Here is a 19,052-nt window from a genome sequence, read left to right on the forward strand (position 1 = left end):
GGGCTGAAGGCAGAGGCTTTAACCCACTGAGCCACGCAGACACCCCGAGCATCTGACTCTTGATCTCATTTCAGGTCATGATCTCAGGGTCCTGGGATTGAACCTTGTGTCAAACTCTGCACTCAGTTTGGATTCTGTTTGAGGATTCTTTCCCTCCCTCTCCCTCTGCCCCTCTCCCCACTCACCCCCCCTCTCTAAAATAAATAAATCTTTCCCTCCTCCCTCTAAAATAGATAAATCTTTAAAAAGTAAGAGAAAGAGCCCAAATAAATAAAATTAGAATGAAAGAGAAGAAGTTACAACCAATACCAAAAAATACAAAGGATCATAAAAGACCACTATAAACAATTATATGCCAACAAATTGGACAACCTAGAAGAAATGGATATATTCCTAAAAACATACAACTTACCAAGACTGAATCAGGAAGATAGAAAATTCAGGGATACCTGGGTGGCTAAGTCAGTTGGGCAACTGCCTTTGGCTCAGGTCATGATCCCAGGGTCTTGGGAATGAGTCCTGTATCAGGATCCTTGCTCAGTGGGGAGCCTGCTTCTTCCTCTGCTTGCAGCTCTCCCTGCTTGTGCTCTCTCTCTGACAAACAAATACATAAAATGTTTTTTAAAAGAAAATTCAGACATAATGATTCTAATAATGAAAATGGATCAGTAATCAAAAAACTCCCCCAAACAAGCATCCAGGACCAGACTGCTTCACAAGGGAATTTTAGCAAACATTTAAAGAATAATTTATACTTTTCTTCTCAAATTATTCCAAAAAATTGAAGAGGAAGGAATGCTTCCCATCTCATTCTATGAGGCCAGCATTACCCTGACACCTAAACCAGACAAAGACACCAATCAATCAATCAATAAAATTACAGGCCAAAATTCCTGATGAACATAGATGCAAAAATTCTCAACAAAATACTAGCAAACAAAATGTAACAATACATTAAAAGGATCACATACCACGATCAAGTAGGTTTTGTTGTAGGAATGCAAGGATGGTTCAATATCCAACAGTCAATCAAGGAGATACACGACAAAACGAAGGATAAAGTCATATGATCATCTCAACAGATGCAGTAAAAGCATTTGGCAAAATTCAACATCTATTTATGATAAAAACTCTCAACAAAGTGTGTATAGAAGAAATGTACCTCAACATAATAAAGTCCCTGTGTGACAAATCTACAGCTGACATCATACTCAAAAGTGAAAAGTTGGGGGCGCCTGGGTGACTCAGTGGGTTAAGCCGCTGCCTTCGGCTCAGGTCATGATCTCAGAGTCCTGAGATCGAGTCCCACATCGAGCCCCTGCTCAGCAGGGAGCCTGCTTCCCTCTCTCTCTCTCTCTCTGCCTGCCTCTCCATCTACTTGTGATTTCTCTCTGTCAAATAAATAAATAAAATCTTTAAAAAAAAAAAAAAAAGTGAAAAGTTGAAAACTTCCTCTGTAATCAGGAACAAGATTAGGATGCTCGTTCTTGCCACTTTTATTCAATGTAGTATTGGAAGTCCTAGCTATAACACTTAGATAAGAAAAAGAATAAAAGGCATCTGGAAGACCAGCATGAAACCCTGCTTGCATGCAGTATGACGCCTGACCAGAGAGTTCTTCAGAGCCTCATTTCTAATGGAAGTAGTATGCAGTCTCATTTAACAGACCAGAGCACACCTAGTTAAAACTTGCCCCATTCTAGCCAAGGGCAAAATGCTGCCCACTGCAGGCAAGGAGAGCCTCTGCAGACAACTGGCCTGAAGGACAGAGCAGCCAAATTACAACAGCAGAATACATGTATCACACACCAGAGACACTCCCTGAAGCACCAGGCCCTGGACCTGCAAGACCTCTTCTTCACAAAGCCATTACTTTCAGAAGCAGGTAATACAATAGGCTTTCTAACATAGAGAAGAAGGCAAAGATTTATACAAAATGCCAAGACAGAGGAATTTACCTCAAATGGAAGAACAAGATAAGGCCATGGCCTGATATCTAAATGAAACAGATGTAAGTAACATGCTTGATGGAGAATTTAAAACAACAATCATAAAGATACTCACTGGGCTTAAAAAAAGAATGGAAGACATAATGGAGATCCTTATCACAGAGATAAAAGAGTTAAAAAAGAATCAGCCAGAAATGAAGAAGGCAATAACTGAGATTGGAAACAGGCTTGATGCAATGAACAAAAGGCTGGAAGAAGTAGAGCAATAAATAAGTGATATAGATGACAAAATAATGGGAAGCAGTAAAGCTGAACAAATGAGAAAAAGAATTATGGAACACAAAAATAGACTTAGGGAACTCAGTGACTCCATCAAATGTTACAACATTCATGATACAGAAGAAGAGAGAGAAAAGGTATCAGAAAATTTATTTGAACTAATAGCTGAAAACTTCCCCAATTTGGGTAAGGAAACAGACACCCAGAACAAGGAAGAACAGAGAACTTCCATCAAAGTCAATAAAAGCAAACCAACACCAAGACATATTATAATTAAATTTGCAAAATACAGTGATAAAGAAGAAAATCTCAAAAGCAGCAAGACAAGAGAAGCCCTTACCTTACAAGAGAAAACTGATAAGGCTAGCTGGAAATTTCTCTACAGAAACTTGGCAAGCCAGAAGAGAGTGGCATGATATGAATGAGAAAACTCTGTAGCCAAGAATACTCTAACCAACAAGGCTATCATTCAGAATAGAAGGAGAGATAAAGAGTTCCTCAGACAAACACTAATGGAGTTTGTGACCACTAAATCAGGCCCCACAAGAAGTACTAAAGGGGACTCTTTGAGGGGAAAGGAGAGACCCAAAGTGATAAAAACAAGAAAGGATCAGGGGCACCTGGGTGGCTCAGTGGGTTAAGCCGCTGCCTTCGGCTCAGGTCATGATCTCAGGGTCCTGGGGTCGAGTCCCGCATCGGGCTCTCTGCTCAGCAGGAAGCCTGCTTCCCCCCTCTCTCTCTGTCTGCCTCTCCATCTCCTTGTGATTTCTCTCTATCAAATAAATAAATAAAATCTTTAAAAAAAAAAAAACAAGAAAGGATCAGAGAAAATCTCCAGAAACAATGACAAAACACATAATAAAATGGCACTAAATACATATTTATCAGTAATTACTTTGAATGTAAATGGACTAAACTCTCCATTCAAAAGACTTATGATATTCAGAATAGATTAAAAAAAAAACAAAAGCCATCTCTATACTGTCTAAAAGAGACTCATTTTAGACCCAAAGACACCTGCAGATTGAAAGTGAGGGAATGGAGAAACATTAATCATTCAAATTGATGTCAAAAGAGAGCCAGAGTAGAAATACTTTTATTGGACAAATTAGACTTTATTTTTATTTTTTTTTTTTTTAAGATTTTATTTATTTATTTGACAGAGAGAAATCACAAGTAGGCAGAGAGGCAGGCAGAGAGAGAGAGAGAGGAGGAAGCAGGCTCCCTGCTGAGCAGAGAGCCCGATGCGGGACTCGATCCCAGGACCCTGAGATCATGACCTGAGCCGAAGGCAGCGGCTTAACCACTGAGCCACCCAGGCCCCCCAAATTAGACTTTAAAACAAAGATTGTAACAAGAGATGATAATAAAGGGGACAATACAACAAGAAGATCTAACTGTAAATATTCATGCACCCAACATGGGAGCATGAAAATATGTAAAACAATTATAACAAACATAAAGGAACTGATTGATAATAATTCAATAATAGTATGGGACTTAAACACCACAGTTATATCAATGGGCAGATCATCAAAACAGAAAACTAACAAGAAAACAGTGGCTTTGAATGACACACTGGACCAGATGGACTTCACAGATACATTCAGAACATTTCATTCTAGAGGAGGAAAATATACATTCTTTTCAAGTGCTTATGGAACATTCTCCAGAATCAGTTACATATTAGGTCACAAATCAGGCCTCAACAAATATGAAAAGAATGAGATCATACCATGTATCTTTTCTGCCCACAACACTATGAAACTTGAAGTCAGCTGCAAGAAAAAATTTAGAAAGGGGGCGCCTGGGTGGCTCAGTGGGCTAAAGCCTCTGCTTTTGGCTCAGGTCATGATCCCAGGGTCCTGGGATGGAGCCCCACATCATGCTCTCTGCTCAGTGGGGAGCCTGCTCCCCCCCCCCCCCGCGCCCCGCCTGCCTCTCTGCCTACTTGTGATCTCTGTCTGTCAAATAAATAAATAAAATCTTATAAACAAAAACAAAAACAAAAACAAAAAAAAAGAAAAAATTTAGAAAGACCACAGAGACATGGGGTTAAACAACATGCTACTAGACAATGAATGGGTCAACCACAAAATCAAGGGACAAATGAAAAACAACAACAACAAACAAACAGGGAAACAAATGAAAATGAAAACACAATGGTCCAAACCTCTGGGATGCAACAAGAGCAATATATAGCAATACAGGCAAGAAAAATCTCAAATAAACAACCTAACCTTACACCTACAGAAGCTAGAAAAAGAACAACAAATGAAGCCTAAAGCCACATCATATGTTATTAGGGAAATGCAATGAAAACAAACAATGAAATTCCACTGCACATCTGTTAGAATAGCTAACTTTCGTAACACTGACAACACCTAATGTTGATGAGAATATAGAGCAACAGGAATTCTTATTCATTGCTGGTGGGAATGCAAAATGGTACAACCACTTTGGAAAGCAATTTGGCAGCTTCTTTTCTGTTTTTTTCTTTTTCTTTTCTTTTTTTCTTTCTTTTTCTTTTTTTTTTTTTAAGATTTTATTTATTCATTTGACAGAGATCACAAGTAGGCAGAGAGGCAGGCAGAGAGAAAGAGGAGGAAGCAGTTTCCCTGCTGAGCAGAGAGCCAGATGCAGGGCTTTATCCCAGGATCCTGAGATCATGACCTGAGCTGAAGGCAGAGGCTTTAACCCACTGAGCCACCCAGGTGCCCCTCTTTTTTTTTTTTTTCAAGATTTTATTTATTTATTTACAAACAGAGATCATAAGTAGGCAGGGAGACAGGCAGAGAGGGTCGGGGGAAGCAGGCTCCCTGCTGAGCAGAAAGCCTGATGCGGGGCTTGATCCCTGGACCCTGGGATCATGACCCAAGATGTAGGCAGAGGCTTTAACCCACTGAGCTACCCAGGTGCCCCTCTTTTTCTTTTCTTTCAAATAGACTTTATTGATTTATTTGGGAAAGAGGGAGAGAGAGCCAGCAAGCACAAAAGCGGGGAGTGGGGCAGAAAGAGAAGCAGACTCTTCATTGAGCAGTTAGCCTGACCCAGACATGCTAGGACCATGATCTGAGCCAAAGGTAGGTGTTTATCTGACTGAGCCACCCAGGTGACCCAGTTTGGCAGTTTTTTACAAAGTTAAACACATTCAGGGTAATACTCCATCATCTCGATGCTCCACCATTTATTCACCTTCATCCATTGAAGGACATCTTACCTGCTTCCAAGTTTTGACAATTATGAATTAAGCTGATATAGACATCTGTGTGCAGGTTTTTGTATAGACATAAGTTTTTAAGTCACTTGGATAAATGCTAATAACATGATAGCACATAATAGCATTAAAAAGAAATGAGCTGGGGCGCCTGGGTGGCTCAGTGGGTTAAGCCTCTGCCTTCGGCCCAGGTCATGATCCCAGGGTCCTGGGATCGAGCCCCACATCGGGCTCTCTCCTTGGCGGGGAGCCTGCTTCTCCCTCTCTCTCTCTCTCTGCCTGCCTCTCTGCCTACTTGTGACCTCTCTGTCTCTCTCTGTCAAATAAACAAATAAAATCTTAAAAAAAAAAAAAAAAAGAAATGAGCTATCGGGGTGCCTGGGTGGCTCAGTGGGTTAAAGCCTCTGCCTTTGTGTCGGGTCATGATCCTAGGGTCCTGGGATCGAGCCCCACATCAGACTCTCTGCTCAGCAGGGAGCCTGATTTCACCTCTCTCTCTGCCTGCTTCTCTGCCTACTTGTGATTTCAGTCTGTCAAATAAATAAATAAAATCTTAAAAAAAAAAAAAAAAGAAATGAGCTATCAAGCCCTGAGAAGACATGAAGAAAACTTTAATGCACATTACTCAATGAAAGAAGCTGATCTTAGAAATCTATATACTGCATGATTCCAATGACATGGCCTTCTGGAAAACGCAAAACTAGGAGACTGTAAAAACATCAGTGGGTGCTGAGGATTAAGGAGGAGGAGGGAAAAACGGAACATGAATGATTTTTAGGGCAGTGTAACTATTCTGTATGATACTGTAATGGTGGATATAAATCATCACATGTTATTCAAATCCATAGAATGTACAATACCAAGAAGGAACAATAACATAAGCTAGGAACTTTGGGTGACAATGATGTGGCAATGTGGTTTCATTGATTATAATAAATATATTATTCTGTTGCCAGATTTTGACAGTGGGGAAGGATCTGTGTATGCGGGGGCAGAGTATGTGGGAAATCTGTGTACCTTCTGCTTAATTTTACTGTGAACTCAAAATTGCTCTAAAATTGCTCAATTTCAAAACAGAAACTGTACTCTATATATCCTGTAACTAAAAAATCATGTTAGCTATAACAGAAAATAACTCTTTCTTTCCATTCTTTTTACCTTCCCTTCTTCCTTCTATCCATCAATTCTTTCTGCCTTCCCTTTGTCCTTTCTTCCTTTCTTTCTTCCTGAACAGTTCAGTCCAAAACCATTAGGTGAGTCCACGTGAGTTAAGTCCATGTGGGTTGAGAAACAGCCTGGTCAGAGGTTGCACAAGAAAGGGTAGGAAGAAATCTTTGCAGCATGGGGTGGAATGTCGGAGTCTGCAAATGGGGGTGGGAACAGTTGTGCTGAAGGCCCAGGGCAAGATGTGGGTTCTAAGAATAAAGAATGTATCCACACATGGGGTTGGAGCAATCATAGGAAGGTCCATGTGCTATTGGGTGTCAAGTGGGATGAAGAGGGCAACTATGGTCACCGATGTGGAGTGTTGGAGATCCAGCTGGGTAAAGAAGGCGTCCATAAAGTGCAGTGGCAACAGTCAGCACAGGTTTAAGAAGGTTTAAGAAGGTTCAGGTTTAAGAAGAGTGAGGAGAGCAACTGTGTGTGTTGGGGCGATAGCAGCAGCCGCAGCTGGTATGGAGTGTTAGAGCCTGAGCTGTGTGAGAAGCACACACGCAATGGAGATGGAGGTAGTATGAGTCAGGGTGAGATGTCAAAGCCCACACAGGGGGAGAGGGTCATAGGGACACAGGAAAACATACTGTATGATCTTATCTATATGTGCCATCTTAAACAAAAAACCAAATAAACAAACTTATAAAAACAGAGAATTAACTGGTGATTACCAAGGGTGGGGGGTAGGGGAGGAGAGACATGAGTGAAGGGGATTGAAAGATAACAAACTTGAAGTTGTAAGATAAAAAAGTTCCGGAGATGTGATGTGCAGCATGTTGACTATGGTTAATAACATTGTGTCATATATTTGCAAGTTGCTAAGAGTAGATTTTAAAAGTTTTCATCACAAGGAAAAAAATGTAAGTATGTGGGGTGATATTAATTAAACTTATTCTGGTAATCATTTCACAATGTATATACATGGCAAATCATTATGTTATACACCTTAAACTTACACAGTGTTATGTGTCAAGTACATTTCAATAAGACTGGGAAAGATCTACAAAAAATTTCCCCTCTTCCCTCCCCTGAGACACTGGTAACTACTTTTTTGCTTTCTGTGTCTATAAATTTGACTAATTTAGGTATCTCATATAAATGGAATTTTACAATATTTGTTCTTTTTTTGTCTGTCTTGCTTCACTAAGCATGTGTTTAAGATCTGCTGTAGCATATATCAAAATTTGATTCATTTTTATGGCTGAATAAAATTCTATTATATGTATATATCACATTTTGCTTATCCACTCACAAATGTACATTTGGATTGTTTCTACCTTTTGACTATTGTGATGAATGGTGCTCTGAAAATTGGTATAAAAATATCTGACAGTATGGAATTTCCTCAAAAAGTAAAAAGTAGAACTACCCTATGATCCAGCAATTACACTACTAGGTATTTACCCAAAGGATAAAAATATACAGATTTAAAGGGGTACATGCAGCCCGATGTTCATAGCAGCATTATCAACAATACCAAAGTATGGAAAGAGCCAAGATTTCCGTGAAATGGATAAAGAAGATGTGGTGTATATACACAATGGAATATTACTCAGCCATCAAAAAGAATGAAGTCTTGCCATTTACAATGATGTACATAGAGCTTGAGTAGATTATGCTAAGCAAAATAAGTCAGTCAGAGAAAGACAAATATCATATGATTTCACTCATATGTGGAATTTAAGAAACAATACAGATGAACATATGGGAAGGGGAAAAAAGAGAGAGGGGGAAAACAAATCATAAAAGACTCTTAAGGATAGAGAACAAACTGAGGGTTGATGGAGGGAGGTGGTTGGGGGGTTGGCTAGATGGGTGATGGGCATTAAGGAAGGCACTTGTCATGTGAGGCACTGGGTGTTTTTTGCAAGTGATGAATCACTGAGTTCTACTCCCAAGACAAATATTGCAAGGTATGTTAACCGACCAGAATTTAAATAAAAATTTGAAGAAAAAAATGAAGTCACTTTATATGAAAGGTTGGAAGAATAAAAATCTCCGTATTAAAAAAAAATCTGTTTGAGTGTGTTCTTCATATTCCTTTGCGTCCAAGCCCACATATGAAACTGCTGCATCAGATGGTAATGTTATGTTGAAGTTTTTAAGGAAGCTCCATACTGCTTCCCACAGGAGCTGCACCATTTTACCTTTCCAGAGGCAATGCACAAGAGTTCCAATTTCTCCCATCCACAGCCACACTTGTTTTCTGTTGAGTGTTTTTATCATGAAAGGGTGTTGATTTTTGTCAACATGCTTTTTCTGCCTCAGTCAAAATGGTCATGTGGTTTCCCCCTTCTTTCTACTAATCTGGTACGTTCCATTTCCCCAGCTTTATTAAGATATAATTGACAACTCAAATTGTATATATTTACCATATGTAATGTGGTGCTTTGATATACATATACTTTGTGAAATGCTTACCACCCAGATTAATTAACATATCCATCATGTTGCATATTTATGTTACCTTTTGTTTTAGAGATGAGAATGCTTAAAGTTTCTCTCTTAGCAAATTTCAAGTATACAAGACAGTATTACTAACTATAATCATCGTGATGTATGTACATCAGATCCACAAAGTTTATTCATCCTTCAGTGGCAATCTTGTACCCTTTGACCAGCATCTTTCCACTTTCCCCATTCCCCAGACCATCATAACTGCCATTTTACTGTTACTATGAGTTAGACCTTTTTATGGTTCTGTTTTGTTTTTCAGGATCCACATATAAGTGAGATCATACAGTATTTGTGTTTACCTGTCTGGCTTATTCCACCAAGCATTACATTTTCTAGGCTCCTGCATATCATCACACATAGCAGGATTTCCTTTTTTTCTCACAACTGAATAATATTCACACGAGGTTTACATAAACATACCAGTGTATTCTAACTTCAATTGCATACAGAAACTACCCTTTTTCTCCCTCTATTTTGTTTTTGATGTCACAACATCTGTCATTTTATATTATGTATCCATTGACAAACTATTGAAGCAATAATTATCTAATGCTTTGTTCTTAAACCTTTGCATTAAACTTAAGTGATTTTTTAAAAAATATTTTATTTATTTATTTGACAGACAGAGATCACAAGTAGGCAGAGAGGCAGGCAGAGAGAGAGGAGGAAGCAGGCTCCCTGCTGAGCAGAGAGCCCGAAGTGGGGCTCGATCCCAGGACCCTGGGATCACGACCTGAGCCGAGGGCAGAGGCTTTAACCCACTGAGCCACTCAGGTGCGCCTTAAGTGATTTTTTAAAAAGGTTTTATTTATTCATTTGACAGAGAGAGAGGCAGGCAGAGAGGGAGGGAGAAGCAGGCTCTGTGCTGAATGGAGAGCCCGATGTGGGGCTCAATCCCAGGACCCTGAGATCATGACCTGAGCCAAGGGCAGAGGCCTAACCCACTGAGCCACCCAGGCACCCCTAAAGTTAAGTGATTTCTAAAACATCAAATTATAGGATGAGTATTCTGTAATTTACTGTATCCTTGCCTTTACCAATATGGTTTTTTTTTCATGTTTTCATGTCAGTAGTTAGTATCCTTTCATTTCAGCTTGAGGAACTCCTTTACGGCAGATCTAGTGATGATTAATGATTAACTCCCTCAGCCTTAAATAGCTAGGGAAATTCTTTATCTCTCCTTCACTTCTGAATGACAGCTTTGCCGGGTAGAATATTCTTGGTTTTCCTCTTCTTCTTTTTTTTTTTTTTTTAAAGATTTTATTCATTTATTTGACAGAGAGATCACAAGTAGGCAGAGAGGCAGGCAGAGAGAGAGAGAGGGAAGCAGGCTCCCTGCTGAGCAGAGAGCCCGATGCGGGGCTCGATCCCAGGACCCTGAGATCATGACCTGAGCTGAAGGCAGAGGCTCAACCCACTGAGCCACCCAGGTGCCCCTCTTGGTTTTCTTCTTTCAGCACTTTGATATTTCACCCTACTCTGTCTTGGCCTGCAAGGTTTGTGCTGAGAATGACACTGATAGCTTTATGGAGTTTACTTTGTATGTGAGGAGATTTTTTTTTTTTTTTTGCTTTTATATTTTCTCTTCAATTTGAGATTTTTTTTTATTATAATGTATTTGTAGAAAATATCTTTGGGTCGAATCTGTCTGGGGACCTATGAGCTTCATAAACTTGGCTGCCTATATCTCTTTCCAGATATGGGAAGTTCCCAGTCTTCCTTCCTTTCTCCCTCCCTTTTTTCCTTCCTTTCTTTTCTTTTTTAAGATTTTTATTCATTTGTCAGAGAGAGAGAGAGAAAGAAAGAATAAGCAGGGGAGTGCCAGGCAGAGGGAGAAGAAGGTTTTCTGCTGAGCAAGTAGCCCCATGCGGGACTCGATCCTAGGACCCTGGGATCATGACCTGAGCTTAACCTACTGAGCCTCCCAGGTGTCCCCTCAGTCATTATTTCTTTAAATACGTTTTCTGCCCCTTTCTCCCTCTCTTTCCTTCTGGTATTCCCAAAATTTAGAAATTGTTTCAGTTGATGGTATTTCATAATCGTAGTGTTTCTTCACTCCTTTTTATTCTTTCAGTTGTTGTTGATCTCTGAATAGATAATTTTAAGTGACTTGTTTTCAAGTTGAGATTCTTTCTTTTTATCAAGTCAGTTGTTGATGTTGCAATTTTCAGTTCATCCATAGTGTTCTTTAGCTCCAGAATGTTTAGTTCTTTTTTTTTTTTTTTTTTGCGATTTCTGTCTCTCTGTTAAACTCCTCATTTTGTTCCCGTGTTGTTTTTCTGATTTTATTGAATTGTTTTTCTTTGTAAGTTACTGAGATTCTTTTTTTTTTTTTTAAGTTACTGAGATTCTTAAAGCAACTATTTTAATTTCATCTTATTCAAATCATAGATCTCCGTTTCTTTTGGGTTGGTTACTGAAAATTTATTGTTTTCCTTTGGTAGTTTCATATTTCCTTCATTTTTCATGTTCCTTGAAGTGTTGGATTACTGTCTTGGCATTTGAAAAAGTGATTACCTCCTCCAGTCTTTACTGTCTGGCTTTGGGAGAGAAATAATTTCTGTTGGCCTGCCTGGGGATTCTGGGATTTCCTCAAACCTTTTCTATGTGTATGCCTGCTCTACACTTCTTGTTCCCTTTCTCTCTCTCTCTCCCTCTCTCTCTCTCTTTGTGTGTGTGTGTGTGGCATTCTTAAGATTATATGCCTTCTTTTTTTTTTTTTTTTTTAAAGATTTTATTTATTTATTTGTCAGAGAGAGAGCGAGCGAGAGCAAGCATAGGCAGACAGAGTGGAAGGCAGAGTCAGAGGGAGAAGCAGGCTCCCTGCAGAGCAAGGAGCCCGATGTGGGACTCGATCCCAGGACGCTGGGATCATGACCTGAGCCGAAGGCAGCTGCTTAACCAACTGAGCCACCCAGGCGTCCCAATTATATGCCTTCTTTTTGCAAAGCTGGACCTACTGCTGAGAGCTTTAGCTTTACTTTCCCTAAGATAACGGTGAATGTTTTAATTTGTTTGCTTTTTCACAGTCTTGCAGAGTTGGGACAGTTTTCCGTGTTCATGAGCCATCTGCCAATGCTTTCACTTGCCACTCTCTTGGGCACACACAGGGAACTGACCACAAGGTACGAGTGTTTGGGGGGGCTGGTTATGTGGGTGAGGTGTGGAGAGCATTAGGGATGCCTGTGGGCCAGTAGGGGAATCTGCAGGCAAGACCTCACTAGTGGTTTGTGGTGGCCCTTGTAATGGAGTCCACAAAATAGTTAAGCATTTTCCATGTCTCTGTGATGCACTCTAAGCCCTGCCTGCTGTGTTCCTATTCTCTCCTCATGTTCAGGTGTACAGCTTACCTCAGTATTCCAGATGGGGTAAGAAAAAGGTGGACCTCTTTGGCAGTGTCTCACATAGTTGGGGAGGATGGGTACTCACATGTTCTCACTTTCTGCTGTGGGAGAAATTGCAGGCCAAGGTGTTCCTCTTGGTACAAAGCTGTGCCACTCTGTGGGAATGGAGACACAGATAAATTAAAACTATTTCTCTTACTACTTCAGTGCAATGGATTTCTTCAGATCCAATTTTGGATTTTTTTTTTTCTTTCTCCGAGGATGTGCTAGAACTTCTCCGCTGGACTGTTGGACTTCCAAAATGGATACTCTTACTCACCAGTGTTTTCAAAATCAAGGCTCTTTGAGGGAAAGATATTAGAAAACTACTACTCCTATAGTTTATTACATTGAATGGTTTTTGTATGTAGGACCATCCCTGCACTCTGGGAATAAATCACACTTGGTCATGATGTAAAAACTTTTTTTTTTTGAAACATGTTATTGTATTAGAACAGCGTGTTTTTTTCCCCCCAGATCTATACATCTTTTAATATGTGCTGAATTTAGTTTGCTAGTATTTTGTGGGTGATATTTGGATCTTACTATTTTAATGGAAGGAAGGAAGGCAGTTAACATATGGCAGTTAAGATGGAAGAACAAAAATGGAACTTAGAAGAATTGGAGGAACAGATATTATATATTGTTATTTTCATATTTTAAAAACATTATTGGGGCACCTGGGTGGCTCATGGGTTAAAGCCTCTGGCTTCAGCTCGGGCCATGATTCCAGGGTCCTGGGATCGAGCCCCACATCGGGCTCTCCGCTCAGCAGGGAGCCTGCTTCCTCCTCTCTCTCTGTCTCTGCCCGCCTCTCTACCTACTTGTGATCTGTATCTGTCAAATAAATAAATAAAATATTTAAAAAAATTAAAAAAACATTATCAATAAGACTTGACATTGCACACCTGTGAAAATATGTAATTAAATATTTTACAAATATGATAGAACAGTTTGAATTGTACTTTCCCTTAAAAGAAGATTGCTAGGGGGACCTGGGTGGCCCAGTGGGTTAGGCCTGTGCCTTCGGGGCTCAGGTCATGATCTCTGGGCTCAGGTCATGAGCCCAGCTCTCTGCTCAGTGGGGAGCCTGCTTCCCCTTCTCTCTTTGCCTGCCTCTCTGTCTACTTGTGATCTCTCTGTCAAATAAATAAATAAAAATCTTTATTTTAAAACAAAAGAAGATTTCTGCAAAGCAAAATCATAGATCTGGAACACATTTCTTTTATTAAAAGGTATTTAAAATTTTAATTATTACTGTATGGGATAAACTGTTGGACCTAGCCACTTATGAGGACTGAATATGAATTTTGAAAATACATCATCAGTTCATTTTTGGTAAAGGTTAAGAATGAAATATGATGAAAAAAAATGAAGAAAAAAAAAGAATGAACCATGAATTTACTGAAGCTGCTTTAAAATCTATTCTTCCATTTCCATTAACATACCTCCATGAGATTGTTTTTTTTTTTACGATGAGAACTTAGAACTAGTATAGACATAAATTTTCCTTTGTAAGTAATGCTTTTATCAACACAACCTAGTTTAGATAAATGACCAAACAAGAAACAGTATCATTTGTCACTGAAATCTTTAAATATTTATGCTCAATGTATTAATTCCAAGTGTGCTTATAGGCATTTAATAAGGGAATAGAATTTCACTCATATCTGCTTTAGTTACGATTGTAGAACAAAAACTTAGGGTAATAGCCATTCACTGTAACAAATGTCAATTAACAAATTTTCTCTAAACAAAGTATACAGTTTCTTAAATTATTTCCTCCCTGTTCTGATTGTTGAAATGTGATTTTATGTCTGTTGAATTTCACATTTAAAAATGAAATTGCGTTTTGTATAGTTTTCTCCAATCTATGAGTAATTTATTTTTTAATTAATTTATTTGACAGAGGGAGAGAAAACAGAGAAGCACAAGCAGGGGAAGAGCAGGAGAGGGAGAAGCAGGCTCTCTGCTGAGCAGGGCTCTGTCCCAGGACCCTGGGATCACGACCTGAGCGGAAGGTAGACGCTTAACCCACTGAGTCACCCAGGCGCCTCTATGTGTAACTTATTTTTAATCTTAATTTAGTTAACTATCAGTGACCGATGGATTTTTAAAAAGTGGTCTTTCATCGTGGACAGTAAGTACTGGTTCTAAATACCTAAAGTGTGCTCTTCTGCCTTTAATTTGCCTGACAGTGGGCCTTAATTAAATAAATGAATGAATTTTCAATATCTGACCCTAGGTCCACACCGTTAACCAGATGTCTGTTACAGTCTCTCAATGATTAAAGTTGCTGGCATTTTTTAAGTGTATTAAATGCCAGGACCTGTGTAAGCACTTTCCCTTCCACCTCTTTCATTCACGTTCTCCTTCCTCCCGGGGAGAGGGCGTGCCCCGCACCAGGCCCGCCCTTCTGTGCATTCGTTGGTCAAACCCGACGCCCGTTACTGCCGAGTCCCGCCCTAACCACGCCCCCACGCCGTCCGCGGGGTTGTGAGAAGGCGTGGCTATAACCGCGCCGCCGGACGGTGCGGGAGGTCTCCTCTCGTGAGAATCTGGAAGCTCTCGAGGACCTGAGCGGTGCCGGTGGGAGCGCGCTTCGCGGTCCCGCGAAGCAGGCTTGAGAGGCCCGTGGCCGCGGCGGGTGCACGCCTTGCCCCGCCCACGCTGCTTTCAGGCTCCGCCCGGGCTCGCGCACACGCGCGCGCTCCCCTTCAAGCTTGGGTCTGGGCTGTGGGGACCCGGCCGGTGGAGGTTGGGCCGCTGAGGTACTAGGGGAGGAGCCGGAGGAGCCGGAGCTGCTGCCTCCGCCGCTGGAGAAGAGCATGTCTGCAACTAGAGCCAAGAAAGTGAAGATGGCCACCAAATCGTGCCCCGAGTGCGACCAACAGGTGGGCGCCGGGGGCCGGACCCGGGGGCCGGCGGGGCGGGAGCGCGGGCAGGCGGCCGTTGTCGGCGGCGGTTGGCTGTGGAGAGGCCGCCTCGCCGGGTGGTCTGGCCCGTGGGCTCGGTGTCCATGCTGGGAGGCCGGGCTGAGCCGAGGGGATGCCAGGGGGACTCCCGGGGTTGAGTGGCTGGTCCCCACCTGGAGGCGTTAGCCGGGCAACTGTGTGTGTCCTGCAGCCCGTGGCGCGGGAGGGAGGCGTGGGTTTGTCGGGAGCGGACCGGGCGCCCTTCCGGAGCCTCCCAGAGTCGCCTGGCCGGCTCTGGGTGACAGCGGCGGGAGTGTGGGGACAGTGGCCTAAGTGGACGAGCACGGCCCCTTCAGTCCCCTTCTGCCGCGACGAGAATGCCCGGTGTGCCCGACTCCCGAGTCCAGGCTCCAGGCTCCGAACGCCCCTCCTGCCACGCAGGGTTGCTTTGTTCTCATTAGATGCTTGCAGTGACAAAAAGGGCCGCAGCAGGGGTGCCTGGGTGGCTCAGTGGGTTAAGCCTCTGCCTCCACCTCAGGTCATGATCGAGCCCCACTTGGGGCTCTCTGCTCAACAGGGAGCCGGCTTCCTCCTCTCTCCTGTCTCCCTGCCTGCCTCTCTGCCTACTTGTGATCTCTGTCAAATAAATAAATAAAATCTTTAAAAAAAATAAAATTTTTGTTTTATCAATTTCATTATGTATAGAAATACAATTGATACTTTTCATTGTGGTAAAAAAGATAAAATTCACCATTTGAACCATGTTAAAGGGTCTACTTCAGTGGCATTAATACTTTTACAGCATTGTACAACCATTACCACTATCGAATTCCAGAACATTTTTATCACTCTGAGGTGAGACCTTGTTTCCATTAAACAAACAGTCATTCTCAATGCCACCTAGTCCCTAGCTACTAGCAACCATTATTTTTCTTTCTGTCAGCCTTCATAGACTTGAATGAAGTTCAGCCCTTGCCCTGATTTAGGTTTTGGCTTAAGAATTTTGTGGCTGGTTTGATTTTTTTTTTTCCAAACCACCAAAATTTTCTGCATATCAACTATAAGGCGGTTTCACTTTCTTATCATTTGTGTGTTCACTGGAGCAGCACCATTTCCTTCAAGAAATCTTCTTTTTCATTTATAATTTGGCTGTTTGGCGTAAGAGGCCTAACTTTCGGCCTTGCTTGGCTTTTGACATGCCTTTTGTACTAAGCTTAATCATTTCTAACTTTGGATTTAAAATGAGAAATGTGTGCCTTTTCCTTTAACTTGAATACTTAAAAGCCTTCGTAGGGTTATTAACTGGCCTAATTTCAATATTGCTGCTTCTTAGTACAGGGAGGCCTGAGGAGAAGAAGGCAAACGGAATGGCCAATTGGTAGAGTATTCAGAACACACACATTTATAGATTAAGTTTTCTGTCTTGTATGGGTGTGTTTCCTGGCACTCCAAAATAATTAAAATAGTAACATCAAAGATCACTGATCATAGATCACTATAACCAAGATAATGATGAAAAAGTTTGAAATATTTCAAAAATTACCGCAACATGACAAAGATACAAAGTGAGCAGATGTGGTGGAAAAATAGTGGTGATAGACTTCCTCTACGAAATGTTGCCATAAATCTTCAATATGTAAAACCCAGAGTATCTGTGAAGCACAATGAAGCAAAGTGCAAAAAAATAAGGTATATCTGTAATAAAGTCTTCCCTCTTTTTTTGTCTCTAGCAAAAGGCTTGTCAATTTTGTTCATCTTTTCAAAGAAACCAACTTTTGTTTTATTGATTTTCTTTATTATTTCTCTATTCTCTATTTTGCTTATCTCTAATATTAATATTTCCCTCTTTATGTTGGCTTGGGTTTAGTTTGCTCTTCTTTTTCTAGTTCTTTTTTTTTTTTTTTAAGATTTTTGTTTATTTATTTGACAGAAACAGAGAGATCACAAGTAGGCAGAGAGGCAGGCAGAGAGAGATGGGGAAGCAGGCTCCCCACTGAGCAGAGAGCCCGATGCAGGGCTCGATCCCAGGACCCTGGGATCATGACCTGAGCCGAAGGCAAAGGCTTTAACCCACCGAGCCACCCAGGCGCCCCTCTGGTTCTTTAAGTTGTAAAGTTAGATTGTTGATTTGAGATTATCTTTATTTTTTATTTTTTTTAAGATTTTATTTATTTATTTGACAGAGATCACAAGTAGGCAGAGAGACAGGCAGAGAGAGAGAGGGAGGCAGGCTCCCCACTGAGCAGAGAGCCGGATGTGGGGCTTGATGTGGGGCTCAATCCCAGGACCCTGGGATCATGACCTGGGCCGAAGGTAGAGGCTTTAACTCATTGAGACTCACTGAGACACCCAGGAACCCCGCGATCTTTCTTAATATAAGCTTTTACAGCTCTATAATTTTCCTGCTTAACATTGCTTTCACTGTGTCCTCTGAGTTTTGGTAGGTTATATTTTTGTTTTCAGTCATCTCTATGTATTTTCTATTTTTCCTTATGATTTGTTTTTTTAACCCATTGGTTATTTCAGAGTATGTTGCTTAATTTCTAAAATTTTTTGAATTTTCTAGTTTTCCTTTCTGTTTCTTTTTTTTTTAAATTTTTTAATTTTTTTTTAAAGATTTTATTTATTTATTTGCCAGAGAGAGAGCGAGCGAGAGTGAGCACAGGCAGACAGAATGGCAGGCAGAGGCAGAGGGAGAAGCAGGCTCCCTGCAGAGCAAGGAGCCCGATGTGGGACTCCATCCCAGGACGCTGGGATCATGACCTGAGCCAAAGGCAGCTGCTTAACCAACTGAGCCACCCAGGCGTCCCTCCTTTCTGTTTCTAACTTTGTCATGTTGTGTTTGGAGAAGTTACTTTGACATCTATCTAAAAAAATGAACTTGGGGCACGTGGGTGGCATAGTCAGTTAAGCATCCAACTCTTGGTTTTGGCTCAGGTTGTGATCTCAGTGGTAATGGCTCAGGTGAGATTGAGCCCCATGTCAGGCTCTGCACTCAGTGTCAGGCTCTGTGCTCAGTGAAGAATCTGCTTAGGTTTCTCTCTCCTTCTCCCTCTTCCTCTGCCCTTTCCTCCATTCTCTCTCTCTCCAAGTAAATAATTCTTAAAAAAAAAAAAAAGAACTTTAATTCTTACGCGTGCCATATACAAATAATATTTCAAGATGGATTTGTAGACCTACATGAAAAATTTTAAACTATGAAACTTCCAGAAAATACTAAAAAAATCTTTGTGAACTTAAGTTAGGCAATTGTTTGGTGTTACAACACCAAAAGCATGACCTATAATAGAAAAAAAATGGTAAATTGGACTTAATCAAAATGAAAACTCTGCTTTGAAAATCACTGTTTAGGGACGCCTGGGTGGCTCAGTTGGTTGGACGACTGCCTTCGGCTCAGGTCATGATTCCGGGACGGAGTCCCGGGATTGAGTCCCACATCAGGCTCCCAGCTCCATGGGGAGTCTGCTTCGCTTTCTGACCTTCTCCTCGCTCATGCTCTCTCTCACTCTCTCTCAAATAAATAAATAAAATCTTAAAAAAAAAAGAAAATTACTGTTTAGAAAAAGAAAAGAAGATATGAATAAATAAGAACCTTTGCAAAGCATATATATGTCCTAGAGAACTTGTATCCAGAATA

The 19,052-nt window shown here is 41.0% G+C and overlaps 1 protein-coding gene across 1 annotated transcript in view; it reads left to right on the forward strand.

Annotated features, from left to right (window-relative positions):
- Nucleotides 1-15,055: 15,055 nt before the first annotated feature.
- LOC309853174 (histone-lysine N-methyltransferase SETMAR-like) overlaps nucleotides 15,056-19,052 on the forward strand; it is a 31,258-nt gene continuing 27,261 nt past the window's right edge. The window contains exon 1 of the mRNA XM_082711022.1: nucleotides 15,056-15,394. Within this exon, the coding sequence (XP_082567148.1) occupies nucleotides 15,329-15,394 (66 nt within the window). The 5' untranslated portion in view covers nucleotides 15,056-15,328. The remainder of the gene's footprint in view (nucleotides 15,395-19,052) is intronic.

This window comes from Mustela nivalis (genome assembly GCF_964662115.1).
Source record: "Mustela nivalis genome assembly, chromosome: 18".
In the NCBI taxonomy this organism is placed as follows: Eukaryota; Metazoa; Chordata; class Mammalia; order Carnivora; family Mustelidae; genus Mustela; species Mustela nivalis.